The sequence below is a fragment of the Salvelinus alpinus genome, chromosome 5, assembly GCF_045679555.1.
Source record: "Salvelinus alpinus chromosome 5, SLU_Salpinus.1, whole genome shotgun sequence".
In the NCBI taxonomy this organism is placed as follows: domain Eukaryota; kingdom Metazoa; phylum Chordata; class Actinopteri; order Salmoniformes; family Salmonidae; genus Salvelinus; species Salvelinus alpinus.
The window spans coordinates 58,786,304-58,805,078 of NC_092090.1; the positions used below are offsets into that span (position 1 = coordinate 58,786,304).

Consider the following 18,775-nt stretch of genomic DNA (forward strand, 5'->3'; position numbering starts at 1 on the left):
TTGTAAATGTGAGGTGAAGGAAAGTGTTGTGAGAAGTCTATGAGCTCAGACAGACAGACAAAGTGTGAGGGATTCTCAGTGGGCTTTTAACTCGGCACACTTCTGAAAGGCATCTTGGGAGATTCATAATGTCATACATAATTCAGTAGCTCTCAGACTTTGCCAATAGTGCTGTGTGTGTATTAGGGCGTGTTGGTGATAGAGCTGGGACGATAAACCGAAAATGAGCGACACCGACTGAACCAACTACCTATCGTGGACATTTTGCTGATATTGTTCCTTACGATAAGAAGCCTATACTGGAGAAATGTGAAGTTTGAAATTAAATAAGTCTACTAATATGGGTGATTTGTTAATGGGACAATTGATAGCCACAACATTCAAAGTAATACTAGTAGCCTAGTTTTAAGGTGATATAAAAAAAAATGTAGAACTGGTTCACATTAATGTTATAAACATATCTTGCTATTTATCGTTATTGTGATAATTCAGTCAATTTATCGTGATATGGATTTTGTCCATATCGTCCAGCCCAGTGTGTGCATGACTAGAAAGTTGTGAAGATCAACTTGTCTTTACTGCCTTAAGTCTGACACTGTTGCTGGATTTAGAGTACATTGTGACTATGTACTCTGCTGTATCCACTACTGAATGACTCCCTCAATAGCATTTTATCTGCTCATATGCAGGTGCTGTCTAACTCTTGCTGCAGTGTTCAGGGATGAATAAATATGTCTGTAGCAACAGAAGCCATTGTCAAATAACTTCTATGTGTTGCCTTTGGTGCTAACTTTTGCAACAGTAGTGAATGAGTCTTAACTGTGTTGGTGTGTGTGTTCAGATCCAGGTGTACAGTCTAGAGACGGGCCAGTCGGAGATGTCTGTGGGGAACTCAGCGGGAGACTTCTCCTGTGTCAACCTGAGAGACAGCCCTCCTCACATGCTCGTCTGTGGAAACAAAGATAGGAGGTATGGGACCGCCGTATGTGTCACCACACCAGCTGGGTACACACACACACACACACATATAGGCACTATGGTGTTAAAATCTGTCTCACATACTTTTGTCTGACAAGTTTGAACACGACCGTAGTGCCTGTGGCTCCCTTGGGTATACCTTCCAGGTTCAAGTCAGATGCAATAACTCTTTATCACAACACAATTTTCCTCAACACACAATTACAACTGATTAGGAATATTGGAACGTGGAGGTGCAAATCACAGCGTACTTCTAGGGAGGAGGATCAGGTGTTTGCAAAGTTGTGAAAAGAAAAGCAATTTTTCACACCTCCACTGGCATACCTTGAAAAGCAAAGCATCAACATTGGTTATGAGAGAGAGAGAGGGGACCTAATTAATGATTGGAAGTGAAATACTGGACTCTTTGTGGAGAGGTAGGCAACGAGCGTCGGTCGGGGTGGATGGTGTGTTATCTGCAGCCAGCCCATCACCTGGGGGTATTTGTGAAGGAAACAGCAGGGTGGCAGACGATGGCAGTCTCCACATTGCTGTCCAGTGGCCTCGCCATTCAGCCGCTGTACACACACACACACACACACGCCGCATCTGCAACCTGGCCGTCAGTATGGGGAAAGAAAGACACAAAAGAGAGCCATCCTCATCTGCACTTGTCCCTGACAGCGGGACAGGAGTTGGCAGGTGAAAGCATAGCACTTTTGGCAGAATCCTTACAAATCAAACTCCTTCACCAAATTCATCTGGCCTTAAGTAGACAGCCAAAAGCGAGGAAAGCATGTGTAGCACTACATCTCGTTGGGCACAGCCGTTCTCGTAAGGTACGACCCCCATCTGCAAGAATAACAGACAAAGTAGGAGACTCTTACCTATGTCCCCCTCTCTGATTAAGTAGTCTTGTACGTAGTCAGTCGGAGGCCAACTTGGCTGTGACCATTTGGCCTTGTCTGATGTGCCAGGGACAAAGGGGCACGAGGGAGATGAGAAGGCAGGCAGTGGGTCTGCTCTAGCTGTCCATTAGGATGGCCAAAGGCCAGGGCCTAATGCGTCTCTTCCTCCTCTCCGTCTCTCTTCTCTCCTAATTAGTTGCTCTCTCACTCTCGTTCTGAAGTTTCTAGGGAGCAAAAACGAGGGTCCTGATAAGGCCGGGGCTGTCTGGAATACTGCCTTGATCGTAATTGCCTGGGCCACATCTGAACAAACAGGAAGGATTTTGGGGACTGGGGAGGGAGAGAGGAAGGGATGGGGGGTGGAATGGAGAGCGAGCCATGGTTGTGCCCAGTGGTCCTATACCCATAGGAAATAACAAACCACAACCCTAAAACAAAGAAAAATATACTGTCTGCTTCGTCTCCTCTATTAGCCTTTCCATTTCATTGAATCAAGTGTAATCTCATGCATTCTGTGGTAAAACGTTCAATAGTTGCCAGTCTAGTTTTAAACGTACCTTTATTGAGCTCAACTGATGTTAAAGGTCCAATGCAGCCATTTTTATCTCAATATCAACTCATTTCTGTGTAACAATGAAGCACCTTACTATTTTCAATGAAAATGTTCAGAAAGAAACAAAAATTGCTTCTTAGCAATGGGCAATTGACCCTTCGCTAAGCCTTGCCACCTTTGGTTACTGTTGCAACCTCAGACAACATTTTCCTGGGAATCTCTGTTCCCAATTCAAACTACTGAAGAAAAAAACCTCACAACGATCTCAAACTGTGTTTTTAATACACAATCAAGTGAACACAGACTACACCTTGCTAGTCAGGAGACTATCAGGTATGTTGTGGTGGAATGTCATTACAATTGCTTCACGGGAACCTGGTACAGTGGCTAGCCACTGGATGGCTGAATGCACTGTCATGCACTCAAAGCTACTTTTGGAGCTAACTAGTTCTCTCAAGTCGTATCCTGATGTCGACAGCAGATGATAGTTGGATTCATAATATAGCGAACTTAGCTAGCTAACATACATTTAGAGAAAACCAAGTTATATTAACTGGCTGGCTAGCTAGCGTTAACGTGTGGTTACTGATAACTGATAAGAGACTGATAACTAGCTAACCAGCTGAGCTAGCAAACAATGTAACAAAAGTATAATTTCAGATTAGAAAAATACTCCAATAGGCTTTGCATTTCAGGAATCACCGGAGCAAGTACCCCAGGTACAATTTAGCTATTTTAAACAATTTAGCAATTTTTTTATGAACTCAGTTTTGCCATAGCTCTCATTGGCTTTCATGCATTTGAAACGGGAGCTTGTCCGAGATGTCGGACTCGACGACAGTTGCTATCCATTGGTTGGCCAAAATTCTGGGGCGGGGCTTAGAGAAGGGTCAATTTCTCAAGCAATCATTTTGTTAGGACTGTGGGAGTGGTCTGGGTGGGGAGGGAAAACCAAAAATGTGTAATTGTTAGAGAGGCTATTAACTAATTTACTGCCTGGTGATGTCACCATGAAAGGCCAAAACTCTGACTCTTTTCAAACAGCTCTTACACTAAAAGGATATAATCATTTTCACAGTATTATTCCAACCTCAAAGTGTGGAAATATATATAAAACACTGGAAAATAAAGTTTTTGACTGCACTGGGCCTTTAAACCTCTACCACTTCTCTCTCCCGGATCCGGGATCCTCCTCATCAAAAAAGCTGACTAGCATAGCCTAGCTTAACGGGACAGGGATATCATATAATATAATTTTCATGAAATCACAAGTCCAATACAGCAAATGAAAGATAAACATCTTGTGAATCCAGCCATCATTTCCGATTTTTAGAATGTTTTACAGCGAAAACACTATGTATTTCTATTAGCTAACCACAATAGCCAAAGACTCAACTGCATATTTTCACCATGTTTCTACCGCATAGGTAGCTATCACAAAACCGACCAAATAGAGATATAATTAGTCACTAACCAAGAAACAACTTCATCAGATGACAGTCTTATAACATGTTATACAATACATTCATGTTTTGTTCGAAAAATGTGCATATTTGAGATATAAATCATAGTTTTACATTGCAGCTACCATCACAAATAGCACCGAAGCAGCCAGAATAATTACAGAGAGCAACGTGAAATACATAAATACTCATCATAAAACATTTATGAAAAATACATGGTGTACAAAGATAAACATCTTGTGAATCCAGACAATATTTCCGATTTTTTAAGTGTTTTACAGCGAAAAACACAATATAGAATTATATTAGCTTACCACAATAGCCAAACACACAAATGCATTTATTCACCGCAAAAGGTAGCTATCGCAAAAACCAGCAAAAGATATAAAATTAATCACTAACCTTGACCAACTTCATCAGATGACAGTCTTATAACATCAGGTTATACAATACACTTATGTTTTGTTCGAAAATTTGCATATTTAGAGCAGCGAACCGTGGTTATACATTGTGAATATGTAGCATCGATTCACCAGAATGTCCGGAGCTATTTGGGACACTCACCTAATCTGACCAAAGAACTCATCATAAACTTTACATAAAAATACTTGTTGTATGGCAAATGAAAGATACACTGGTTCTTAATGCAACCGCTGTGTTAGATTTTAAAAAATTACTTTACCATAACAAACCGCTTGCGTTATTGCGAGACAGCGCTGGCCAAAACGGCAGAGAATTGGAATCAACATTTTCCACAGAAATACGAAATAACATCATAAATTGTTCTTACTTTTGCTGAGCTTCCATCAGAATCTTGTACAAGGAGTCCTTGGTCCAGAATAAATCGTTGTTTGGTTTTAGAATGTCCATTTCTTCTGTCGAATTAGCAACCTTAGCTAGCCATGTGGCGCGAACATGCCCATCTTCTCTTGACGCAAAGAACGGAAAATTCCAAAAGTCCCAATAAACGTTGAATAAACTGATAAAACTCGGTTGAAAAAAAACGACTTTATGATGTTATTATCACATGTATCAAATAAAATCAGAGCCGGAGATATCCGCCGTGTATACCGAACGCTTATCAGAAGACAATGTCGACGTACTTCGCGCGCCAGAGAAGACAAAGAAATTTCCAGACCTGTCACTCCAAAAGCTCTTGTTTGGCCTCAGATCAAGCTAGACACCCCATTCCACCTTCCACTGCCTGTTGACATCTAGTGGAAGGCGTATGAAGTGCATGCATATCGATAAATATAAGGCAATTGAATAGGCAGGCCCTGGAACAGAGCATCGTTTTCAGATTTTTCACTTCCTGTATGGAAGTTTGCTGCAAAATGAGTTCTGTTTTACTCACAGATATAATTCAAACAGTTTTAGAAACTTGAGAGTGTTTTCTATCCAATAGTAATAATAATATGCATATTGTATGATCTAGAATAGAGTACGAGGCAGTTTAATTTGGGCACGATTTTTTCCAAAGTGAAAACAGCGCCCCCCTATTGACAAGATGACAGACACTCAAATACTTCAATGTCATTCCTAATCTAGTTTACAGCTTCACTCTCACATTACTGTGTTGTCTAGCCCCTTAGATGTTACGTCTCTTATTTGGGGGACTTAGAGCCGTTTTGGACCGGTTGCAACTGACATTTTTGTGTACAAAGTGCTCTGTGAACCAATGGATGCTGCTGAGGGGAGGACGGCTCATAATAATGGCTGGAATGGAGTCAATGGAATGGTATCAAACATATGGTTTCCATGGTTTCCATACAATTCCAGTGACTCCATTTCAGCCATTACTATGAGCCTTCCTCCCCTCAGCAGCCTCCACTGCTGTGACAGTCAAATGGTCCTGTGTCTTATAGTGCAAGAAAGCCCAATCTTTCTTCTCGCATGGCTGACTTAAAGTCTTAAAGGTTTCAGACTCCACATTTGCATAGGGAGGGACGTGTCACATTTTCTGGCCTACAGTGCATTCATAAAGTATTCAGACCCCTTCCCTTTATCCACATTTTGTTATGTTACAGCCTTCTTCTTAAATGGATTAACTGAAATGTTTTCCACATTATACCCCAATGCATTAAAAATATATATATATACCTTATTTACATAAGTATTCAGACCCCTTGCTATGACACTTGAAATTGAGCATCCTGTTTCAATTGATCATCCTTGAGATGTTTCTACAACTTGATTGGAGTCCACCTGTGGTAAATTCAATTGAGTGAACATGATTTGGAAAGGTACACTTGTCTATATAAGGTCCCGTAGTTGACAGTGTATGTCAGCAAAAACCAAGCCATGAATTCGAAGGAATCGAGCCCTGAGTGGCTCAACGGTCTAATGCACTGCATCTCAGTGCTAGGGGCGTCACCACAGACCCTGGTTAGATTCCAGGCTGTATCACAACCGTCCGTAATTGGGAGTCCCATAAGGCGGCGCACAATTGGCCCAGCGTCGTCTGGGTTAGGGTTTGGCCGGGGTAGGCCGTCTTTGTAAATAAGAATGTTCTTTTTTTTGTAATTATAGTTTTTATTGTTTCCTTTTACGATATAACAACAATGCAATTGAATTACATTTGGCATTAAACAATAACTTGACAGACATGAATAACACAGAGCACCCGGAAAGCACCCAGACTCCCCGCCCGCACCCCGCCACGCCATAGCCCCACTCCAAGACGGACCAAATAAAAAAACAACTTAATGCATTCTAGAACAAGGCTGCAACGCAACAAAATGTGGAAAAAGTCAGGGGGCGTGAACACCCCCCAAACACACCGCACACACAGATGGAAAAATAAACAAACTTTTTTCACCCATAACCCCCCCCCCCCCCCCCTCATAACTATTACAACAAAAGGAAAAATGTAAAAAAAAAATATATATATATAATAATAATCAAATAAATTCCTACCCCTACCAGTCGTCTATGTACAGTTGAAGTCGGAAGTTTACATACACTTTAAGTTCCTTAGTGTCCACATCAACAACAAACTAGAATGGTCCAAACACACCAAGACGGTTGTGAAGAGGACACGACAAAGCCTATTCCCCCCTCAGGAAACTAAAAAGATTTGGCATGGGTCCTGAGATCCTCAAAAGGTTCTACAGCTGCAACATCAAGACCATCCTGACTGGTTGCATCACTGCCTGGTATGGCAACTGCTCGGCCTCTGACCGCAAGGCACTTACAGAGGGTAGTGCGTACGGCCCAGTACATCACTGGGGCTAAGCTGCCTGCCATCCAGGTCCTATATACCAGCAGTGTCAGAGGAAGGCCCTAAAAATTGTCAAAGATCCTAGCCACCCCAGTCATAGACTGTTCTCTCTACTACCGCATGGCAAGCGGTACCGGAGTGCCAAGTCTAGGACAAAAAGGCTTCTCAACAGTTTTTACCCACAAGCCAAAAGACTCCTGAACAGGTAACCAAACGGTTACCCGGACTATCTGCATTGTGTCCCACCACCCGCCAACCCCTCTCTTTACGCTACTGCTACTCTCTGTTCATCATCTATGTATAGTCACTTTAACCATATCTACATGTACATACTACCTCAATCAGCCTAACTAACCGGTGTCTGTATGTAGCCTCGCTACTGTATATAGCCTGTCTTTTTACTGTTGTTTTATTTCTTTACCTACCTTTTGTTCGCCTAATACCTTTTTTGCACTATTGGTTAGAGCCTGTAAGTAAGCATTTCACTGTCAGGTCTACACCTGTTGTATTCAGCGCACGTGACAAATAAACTTTGATTTGATTTGACTTAGGTTGGAGTCATTAACTTGTTTTTCAACCACTACACAAATTTCTTGCTAACAAACTATAGTTTTGGCAAGTCGGTTAGGACATCTACTTTGTGCATGACACAAGTAATCTTTCCAACAATTGTTTACAGACAGATTATTTCACTTATAATTCACTGTATCACAATTCCAGTGTGTCAGAAGTTTACATACACTGAGTTGACTGTGCCTTTAAACAGCTTGGAAAATTCCAGAAAATTATGTCATGGCTTTAGAAGCTTCTGATAGGCTAATTGACATAATTTGAGTCAATTGGAGGTGTACCTGTACCTGTTTCAAGGCCTACCTTCAAACTCAGTGTCTCTTTGCTTGACATCATGGGAAAATCAAAAGAAATCAGCCAAGACCTCGGAAAAAACGATTGTAGACCTCCACATGTCTGGTTCATCCTTGGGAGCAATTTCCAAACGCATGAAGGTACCACGTTCATCAGTACAAACAATAGTATGCAAGTATAAACACCATGGCACCACACAGCCGTCATACCACTCAGGAAGGAGATGCGTTCTGTCTCCTAGAGGTGAACGTACTTTGGTGCGAAAAGTGCAAATCAATCCCAGAACAACAGCAAAGGACCTTGTGAAGATGCTGGAGGAAACAGGTAGAAGGGTATCTATATTCACAGTAAAACGAGTCCTATATCGACATAACCTGAAAGGCCACTCCGCAAGGAAGAAGCCACTGCTTCAAAACCACCATTTAAAAAAACGGTTTGCACATGGGGACAAAGTTCCTACTTTTTGGAGAAATATCCTCTGGTCTGATGAAACAAAAATAGAACTGTTTGGCCATAATGACCGTCGTTATGTTTGGAGGAAAAAGGGGGAGGCTTGCAAGCCGAAGAACACCATCCCAATCGTGAAGCACGGGGGTGGCCGCATCATGGTGTGGGGGTGCTTTTCTGCAGTTGGGGCTGGTGCACTTCACAAAATAGATGGCATCATGAGAAAGGAAAATTGTGGATATATTGAAGCAACATCAAGACATCAGTCAGGAAGTTAAAGCTTGGTCGCAAATGGGTCTTCCACATGGACAGTGACACCAAGCATACTTCCAAAGTTGTGGCAAAATGGCTTAAGGACAACAATGCCAAGGTATTGGAGTGGCCATCACAAAGCCTTGACCTCAAACCTTTAGAAAATGTGTGGGCAGAACTGAAAAAGCGCGTGTGAGCAAGGAGGCCTACAAACCTGACTCAGTTACACCAGCTCTGTCAGGAGGAATGGGCCAAAATTCACCCAACTTATTGTGGGAAGCTTGTGGAAGGCTACCTGAAACGTTTGACCCAAGTTAAACAATTTAAAGGCAATTCTACCAAATACTAATTGAGTGTATGTAAACTTCTGACCCACTGGGAATGTGAAATAAAAGCGAAGTAAATCATTCTCTCAACTATTATTCTGACATTTCACATTCTTAAAATAAAGTGGTGATCCTAACTGACCTAAGATGGAATTTTTACTAGGATTAAATGTCAGGAATTGTGAAAAACTGAGTTTAAATGTATTTGGCTTAGAATTATGTAAACTTCCGACTTCAACTGTATGTCTGTAGTCTATCAGGCCATTGCATATTGTTTTCACTTTCTCTCTCTGAGAGACAATGTCCCCAGATGTCAGAAAAGATAGCGAGTTTACCATTCATTTTATAAATCATTCATCATTCAAATGAAGCTGTTTCTGCCAAGGCCGCATACCATTCCTTATAAGACGGATGGTCCTTCTCCCTCCAGTGTCTCTGTATGACTCTTGGCTGTGTTAGAGCAACTTTTAGCCAGTTTAAACATGAGCTTCTCAGTCCATCAATATCCTTAGTGATATTCACTAATAGCAAAGCAGGATTTACAAGTATTGTGGTACCTAGAATATCCCCAATCTTTTCCATTACCTTCCGCCAAAAGGTATGTAAGCCTGGAGTCTGGATTCTATCAAACCTATTCTGTTCAACCTCAGAGGAGTCCAATAAATCCTATTGAACACTTTAAATTGAATCAGCTTGGACCAGGCATCTCTCATAGGGAGGAGCATCTGTTGTACTATTATATTCCATTTCTCCTCTCCAAATGTTACCTCCAGGTCTTTTTCCCATACATCCTTTAGACCCTTACAAGTTTCATTAAATGCACCTATAAGGTGGCTGTATATAAGCCCTTCGGTATGTGGTAATTTGCATAGGATTTCTATCTTAACGCTTATATCGGAATGTACTAGGAATTTGTTGTTGTTTTGTCCTACATAAGCTGGAGATACCTCCAAAAGTCCTGTTTCTGTATTATACTTGGACCTCAGCTCTTCAAAAGAGGTGAAAGTGTTTTCTTGATACAGACAACCAATGTTCTTTATCCCCTTTCTATACCAACCTTTCCAGAAAACCATGTGTCCCCCTATTTTCAATTTAGGGTTGTTCCATAACGAAGCATAGCTTATCAAGAAAGGTGAAGATCTCTCTCTCTCTTATGAATCTGGCTCCATATATATTTAGTATGGGACCGTATTGGATTCTGGAGTCCCACCTTTTGTTGTCTCAAATAATCTGATGCCCCGAATGGGGCATTAAGTTCTTCCTCTATGTCCACCCAGATTGGCCTAGTCGAGTTCTCAATAAAGAGAGAGACTATTTGGTAAGCTACAAAGACTTCTTAATACAATTGCATGTTAGGGAGCTTTATTCCTCCCTTCTCAGTCTTTGCCTGTAATCGCGCTAGTTTCATCCTGGCCTTTTTACCGGCCCAAACAAACTCAGTAATAATTTTGTCCTTGGATTTAAAAGTATAGACAGGTATGGATAGTGGTAACATGCTGATGACGTAATTCAGTTTAGGAGCTATGACCATCGTTATAAACTGTATCCTACCCCATAATGAGATTTATACTTTATCCCAGCTCTTAAACTGGAGTTGAATTTTGTTCAATTGTGGGTCAAGATTTTCAGAAATCATGTTCTCTAGACCTTGATCCCCAGGTACCTCCAGTTTTTAGGCACCCATTGAAACCTCCAGCTGAGGAAATCATTTCTCAGATAATGTTTTGATAGAGGCATTACTTCAGATTTGGTCCAGTTTTACTTTATACCCCGATATCTCTGAGAATGCATTTACAAGGTCCAGTAAAGGTGGAATGGAGAGTTGGGGGTCTGATATTAATAGTAATATGTCGTATGCATAAAGCAGTAGTTTATTCTCCATACCTCCCATATTAATCCCTTTGATTGACTGATGCAGCCTAATAGCTTTTGCTAATGGTTCTAATGCTATAATAAATAGGAGGGGCAAGAGACAGTCACCTTGTTTCGAGCCTCGTCCTACAGAAAATGGAGATGATCGTAGTCCGTTAGTGACTACTATGGATTTGGGGTCGTTGTACAAAAGTTTAATAATATTCTGAAAGCCCTGTCCAAATCCAAATGTATTTATAGTATAATGCAGGTAGTCCCAGCCCACCCTATCAATGGCTTTCTCTGCGTTTAGGGACAAATCTTTTGCCTTCCAGATGACATGCAGGCGTCTACCATTATCAGATGAAGTTCTGCCTTCCACAAATCCCACCTGATCTGGATTTGTGATTTTCTTAATGATATGTATCACCCTCATAGCCAGAAGTTTTGTAAACAATTTTCATCATAATTTATCAAAGAAATTGGACGGTACCTCCCACACTCATGGGGATCCTTTCCCTTTTTGAGGATTAGGGTTATTACTGCATCACTCATAGAAGGTGGGAGCTCACCTGTGTCAATCGATGTGTTAAATGTTTTCAATATTTCTGGGCTAAGCTGCTCTGCAAACCTTTTATAGAAATCACTAGGTATCCCATCCAACCCTGAAGTTTTACCACTGGGTGCTTGTCTTATAGTTTCGGTCAATTCCTCCAAAGTAATAGGGCGGTCGTGCCAATTCCTGTCTTCCTCTGTTAATTTAGGAAGGTTCAGATTCTGAAAGAATGCCTCTGCTTTCTGCATATCTAAAGGACCGTCTGAAATATAAAGTTCCTGAAAGAAGTCTCGAAATATTGTTTATTTCTTTATGATTGGTAATCAGCTTGCCTGTCTTATTTCTGATTCCACCTATTTGCCAAGCTGTTTCTCTAGATTTTCAATTGACTGGCCAACAGTTTTCCTGCCTTTTCACTAGATTCGTACCATCTCTGTTTCAGCCTGTACAGGGAATATTCCGCTTTTTTACTGAATAAAATATTCTGCTCTTATTTGGTGTTTGTCAGATTTACCAGAGAAATGTTGCTGGGATTGGACCAATATTCCCTCTCCAGCATTTTAACATCTGTTTCAAGTTTATACATTTTCTGTTTATCTAATTTCATAATGGTAGCTGATCTTTGTATCATTACTCCACGTATGTAAGCTTTAAAAGCTTCCCAGACATGTACCTGTTTCGCACTATTGTTGTTTGTTTCAAAGAATATCGTAAAGTGTGTTTTAAGGAATTCACAAAACGCCTTGTCCTGTAAGAGGCTGGTGTTCATTCGCCAATATTTAAAATTGTATCTTTCGTCTCCTATTCCAACAGTCAGATCAATGGGTGCATGATCTGTCATAGCTATCTTGCCCACATTGTAAGCACCCACTTTATCTATGAGAGAGTGTGAGATCAGAAAGTAGTCGATGCATGAATAAACAGTGTGCCTATTTGAAAAGAATGTGTAATTGCGAGCGGTGGGATTGATCAATCTCCATATATCATAAAGACCAACATCTTTACACAGTATTTTAATTTCTTGAGTTTGAGGTCCTGGTTAGACCAGTTTTGGATTTATCTAAAAAAGCATCAGGGACCTGATTTATAATCACCCCCCCCCAGTACCAGAGGAAAACCACCGAAATCCAGTATTATTTTGTTAAGTTGAAGGAAGAAGTCTGGGTCCTCTTCATTTGGAGCACAAGTATTTCTCAATATTATATTTTGTCCTGAAATCTTTACAAGTATAATCAAGATTCATCCCTATTTGTCCGTAAACTCTTTTTCCACTTGAACATGTATACCTTTGGAAAATAGAATAGAGACACCTCTTTATTTTGGTTGAATGTATTATGGTAAGCACTACCCACCCATCTGTCTCCCACCCTAGGAGGGAGCATTCTTTTTCCAGTAAGTGGGTCTCTTGGAGCATAATCGCATCGGAGTGTTTTTGTTGAAGATAATCCAATACCTTACGTATTTTTAAATATGAACCTAGTCCGTTCACATTCCAAGACGTAACTTTAATCACATTGGTCATTATCTGAAAGGCTGTAAATATATTATTACCACAACATGACGAGTGTTAGAATATTTTAAATCTATGTGTTTCTGATAGCCACTGCTTAGCGAATCAATGAAAGTGAAGAACTGGTAATATCCCCCCGTCCAGAACACTATACTTTCCATAAAACCAATATGTTATAAAGATCCCCCCAACTCCACAAGGTACAAAAAAAGGAACATACAAAATACAAATCTCCCTCCCCCCTAAACCAGGCCTTCATCCGTGTGAAGTGTCCCGAGGTCTTCCGAGCGCTGATGCTCCAACTAGAGCATGTTTTACCAACGCCAAATATAGGCATGACCGCATACATTTTGAAATGACAAATATGACCTGTCATAGAGGTGACATAAATCAATCAAAACATCGAACATAAAGACAGGCTGATCGTTATTCTCTCAAAGAGAAGAGATTACCTTTCTCGTGGAGACATGAACTGTATAGATCCAAAAGACAGGAATGTAAACTGAGGTCAGCCACAAAAGAGAGACCGGTATAAGTCATAATAATGATAAAATAAACTGACTAACACTTTGGCTTGTGCCCATCACTCATGGCACGAACACACCTGTTGTGGTCTATATTGACCCACTATTGCTGTTATTAGAATGAAAACTTAATATATGTTTATCCCCACTATAGCCATAATACATAATGATATGCTTGGACTATAGTCCTGCTTAATCTAGTACTATAATGATGTCAGATGTAAACCAGAAAGATAAATTATAGGCGGCATTCGTAGAATAAACACTCAATGAGACTGTTACTCACAACATGGGAAGTTATATCGCCTTAGAGAAAAATGGTAGTCCATCCGTGATGAACCATTGCCACCATGCGTAACTTCCATAGCCTACCACACTACTCAATTTGTTTGGCCTCATTGACGTCCATGACACAATTATTTGCCTCTTTTGGGTCTGTGAAACGACGTAATGATCTTCTCAAAGTAACCCAGAACACGGCAGGATATTGCAACGAGTATTTCAGTCCCCGTTTCATGCACATATGCCTCACCTCCGTGAATGCATCTCTCTTGTCTTGAACTCTTTGGAAAAGTCAGGGAAAACTCCACTTTTGTCTCCTTCCATTGAAAAGTCCTATGCTCTTTGGCTCTGAGCCGGACCTTCTCCCTGTCAGTGTATCGTAAGAATTTCACCAGGATAGGCCGGGGGTTGCGTAGGGCTGGTCCTGGGCGCAGTGTCGTCGGTTTCCGATGTGTTCTCTCGATGGGCATGTTGTTAACTTAACATCCTCCGGTGTGTTATCAAATAGGTTGCGTAAAATGTCTTTCACACAATCTTCCGTATTTATGTGGATTTCGGGAAACTCTCTGATCCAAAGTGTGTGTCTCCGACTTTTATTTTCCTGGTATTGAAGTTGTTCTTCGATCAGTCTCCATTTTTTCAACAGTGTCGTTTAGGCGGTTGTTCTTGTCCTCCGAGGTTGATATTCTCTCTTCTGCGTGTGTAACTTGGTTGTCGAGTGTGTCCACTTTTGCTTTCAGTGCACCCACTGTATGTTTTATTTCAGCCACAACTTCGCCCACTCGCAATTTTCTCTTCGAGATTTTTGTTCATTTTGCGAATCTCATTTAGAACTGGGTCATCAGGTTGTTCTTCTCCGCCATTTTCCTTGCTAGCTGCAGGTAGAGATGACATTTGTGTTTTTCGTCAAAAGTGTCTGCTTATGTGCATTTCTAAGTAATTTTTTCCATGTAACCGATATTTTGGACAATTAGTTAACAAAATGTGTAAATAGGCGTTGAATAATTAGTTAAAATATAGTTGGAGCTATAGTTAGCTGCTGCTCCTCGCCACATCGTCGCCGGAAGTCAATAATTTGTTCTTAACTGACTTGCCTAGTTAAATAACGGTTAAATAAATAAAAATTGTCCGTATATATCCGATACGGGATTGTGTTGAGGCAGAAATCTGGGAAAGGGTACCAAAAACAATTCTGCAGCATTGAAGGTCCCCAAGAACACAGTGGCCTCCGTTATTCTTAAATGGAAGTAGTTTGGAAACAGCAAGACTCTTCCTAGAGCTGGTCGCCTGGCCAAACAGAGCAATCGGGGGAGAAGGGCATTGGTCAGGGAGGTGACCAGGAACCCGATGGTCACTCTGACAGAGCTCCAGAGTTCCAGAGCTCCAGAGTTCCTCTGTGGAGATGGGATAACCTTTGAGAATCTCTGCAGCACTCCACAAATCAGGCCTTTATAGTAGAGTGGCCAGACAGAAGCCACTCCTCACTAAAAGGCACATGACAGCCCGCTTGGAGTTTGCCAAAAGGCACTTAACTTCTTTGTGATAGGGGGCAGCATTTTCACTTTTGGATGAATTGCGTGCCCATAGTGAACTGCCTCCTACTCTGTCCCAGATGCTAATATATGCATATTATTATTACTATTGGATATAAAACACTCTGAAGTTTCTAAAACTATTTGAATGATGTCTGTGAGTATAACAGAACTCATATGGCAGGCAAAAACCTGAGAAGAAATCCAAACAGGAAGTGAGAATTCTGAGACTGGTCAATGTTCAACTCATCGCCTATTCAATTCCCTGTAAGATATGGATCTGTTTGCACTTCCTACGCCTTCCACTAGATGTCAACAGTCTGTAGAACGTGGAATGAAAACTCTACTGTGATGTTGAGCCGGATGGGAGGTGTTTCAGTCATTGGTCTGGCAGAATGCCAGTTCCTGGTCACGCGCGTTCCAAGCGATATCGTCTCGCTTTCCATAACTTCTAGAGACACAAATGAATTCTCATTATTGGATAGTTATGATGACAACATCCTGAAGATTGATTCTCTACTTAGTTTGACCAGTTTATTCGACCTGTTATATAACTTTTTGAAGTTTTCATCTGAGTTCGCCTGCATCTGCGCGAGCGTTTGGACATGTGCACAAAACATGCTAGCAAAAGTAGCTACTTAGACATAAGTAACGGACATTATCGAACAAAACAACGATTTATTGTGGAACTAGGATTCCTAGGAGTGCATTCTGATGAAGATCATCAAAGGTAAGGGAATATTTATGATGTAATTTCGTATTTCTGTTGACTCCAACATGGCGGAGAAATGTTGTTATATCTGAGCGCCGTCTCAGATTATTGCATGGTGTGCTTTTTCCGTAAAGTATTTTTGAAATCTGACACAGCGGTTGCATTAGGAACAAGTGTATCTTTAATTCTATGTAAAACATGTATCTTTCATCAAAGTTTATGATGAGTATTTCTGTTATTTGACGTGGCTCTCTGCAATTTCTCCGGATATTTTGGAGGCTTTTATGAACATGGCGCCAATGTAAACCGAGATTTGTGGATATAAATACGCACATTATCGAACAAAACATAAATGTATTGTGTAACATGATATTATCTGGCAACAGCTCTGGTGGACATTCCTGCATGCCAATTGCACGCTCCCTCAAAGCTTGAGGCATCTGTAGCATTATGTTGTGTGACACAACTGTACATTTTAATGGCCTTTTCTTGTCCCCAGCACAAGGTGCACCTATAATGATCATGCTGTTTAATCAGCTTCTTGATATGCCACACCTGTCAGGTGGATGGATTATCTTGGCAAAGGAGAAATGCTCACTAACAGTGATGTAAACATTTTAGAGAAATAAGCTTTTTGTGCATATGGAAAGTTTCTGGGATTTTTTATTTCAGCTCATGAAACATGGGAACAACACTTTACATGTTGCGTTTATATTTTTGTTCATTGTAGTTTCATCTCACTGTCATATTCTCAGACGGATTTAGCTCTCTCAACATGAAAAAAAAGACAATCATTTCATAGAATTGACCATTCATATATGATTTTCATATTCTCAAAATATTTGTACTATATACTTGAGTTTGTCCTCAAAAGTGAGTATTATTTATTTTTTTATTACCAGAAGGGTGAGTTCCTGACCTTTCTAAAACTATGCAACGTTACCAGTTATTGGTTATGGCCATCTCATGTGTTTGGGTATGTTTATTTCGGAGGAATATATACAGTGGGGAGAACAAGTATTTGATACACTGCCGATTTTGCAGGTTTTCCTACTTACAAAGCATGTAGAGGTCTGTCATTTTTATCATAGGTACACTTCAACTGTGAGAGACGGAATCTAAAACAAAAATCCAGAAAATCACATTGTATGATTTTTAAGTAATTAATTTGCATTTTATTGCATGACATAAGTATTTGATCACCTACCAACCAGTAAGAATTCCGGCTCTCACAGACCTGTTAGTTTTTCTTTAAGAAGCCCTCCTGTTCTCCACTCATTACCTGTATTAACTGCACCTGTTTGAACTCGTTACCTGTATAAAAGACACCTGTCCACACACTCAATCAAACAGACTCCAACCTCTCCACAATGGCCAAGACCAGAGAGCTGTGTAAGGACATCAGGGATAAATTGTAGACCTGCACAAGGCTGGGATGGGCTACAGGACAATAGGCAAGCAGCTTGGTGAGAAGGCAACAACTGTTGGCACAATTATTAGAAAATGGAAGAAGTTCAAGATGACGGTCAATCACCCTCGGTCTGGGGCTCCATGCAAGATCTCACCTCGTGGGGCATCAATGATCATGAGGAATGTGAGGGATCAGCCCAGAACTACACGGCAGGACCTGGTCAATGACCTGAAGAGAGCTGGGACCACAGTCTCAAAGAAAACCATTAGTAACACACTACGCCGTCATGGATTAAAATCCTGCAGCGCACGCAAGGTCCCCCTGCTCAAGCCAGCGCATGTCCAGGCCCGTCTGAAGTTTGCCAATGACCATCTGGATGATCCAGAGGAGGAATGGGAGAAGGTCATGTGGTCTGATGAGACAAAAATAGAGCTTTTTGCTCTAAACTCCACTCGCCGTGTTTGGAGGAATAGAAGGATGAGTACAACCCCAAGAACACCATCCCAACCGTGAAGCATGGAGGTGGAAACATCATTCTTTGGGGATGCTTTTCTGCAAAGGGGACAGGACGACTGCACCGTATTGAGGGGAGGATGGATGGGGCCATGTATCGCGAGATCTTGACCAACAACCTCCTTCCCTCAGTAAGAGCATTGAAGATGGGTCGTGGCTGGGTCTTCCAGCATGACAACGACCCGAAACACACAGCCAGGGCAACTAAGGAGTGGCTCCGTAAGAAGCATCTCAAGGTCCTGGAGTGGCCTAGCCAGTCTCCAGACCTGAACCCAATAGAAAATCTTTGGAGGGAGCTGAACGTCCGTATTGCCCACCGACAGCCCCGAAACCTGAAGGATCTGGAGAAGATCTGTAGGGAGGAGTGGGCCAAAATCCCTGCTGCAGTGTGTGCAAACCTAGTCAAGAACTACAGGAAACGTATGATCTCTGTAATTGCAAACTAAGGTTTCTGTACCAAATATTCAGTTCTGCTTTTCTGATGTATCAAATACTTATGTCATGCAATAAAATGCAAATTAATTACTTAAAAATCATACAATGTGATTTTCTGGATTTTTGTTTTAGATTCCTTCTCTCACAGTTGAAGTGTACCTATGATAAAAATTACAGACCTCTACATGCTTTGTAAGTAGGAAAACCTGCAAAATCGTCAGTGTATCAAATACTTGTTCTCCCCACTGTATATATGTTTTTGCCCTATCATTCAACTGGCTAGTAGAAAACAAGGATCATGCTGATTAATGTGAAATAGCTTGTCAACTGGCAGCTCAGTGAAGACCAGGGCTCGCTCCAAACATTAGATTTATGACTGTCGGAGACTGCCAGACACTAACTTTTAAACCCCTTTGCTGAAGCGTGAGCGCCCATGAAACAACACTACTCAGCAGCCAT

At 41.2% G+C, this 18,775-nt stretch overlaps 1 protein-coding gene across 2 annotated transcripts in view; it reads left to right on the forward strand.

The window, feature by feature from the left end:
- Positions 1-18,775, forward strand: part of LOC139576393 (F-box/WD repeat-containing protein 8-like) — a 34,244-nt gene that overhangs the window by 9,866 nt on the left and 5,603 nt on the right. For both annotated transcript variants that reach the window (XM_071402488.1, XM_071402489.1), the window contains exon 8: positions 842-969. In XM_071402488.1, the coding sequence (XP_071258589.1) occupies positions 842-969 (128 nt within the window). The remainder of the gene's footprint in view (positions 1-841; positions 970-18,775) is intronic.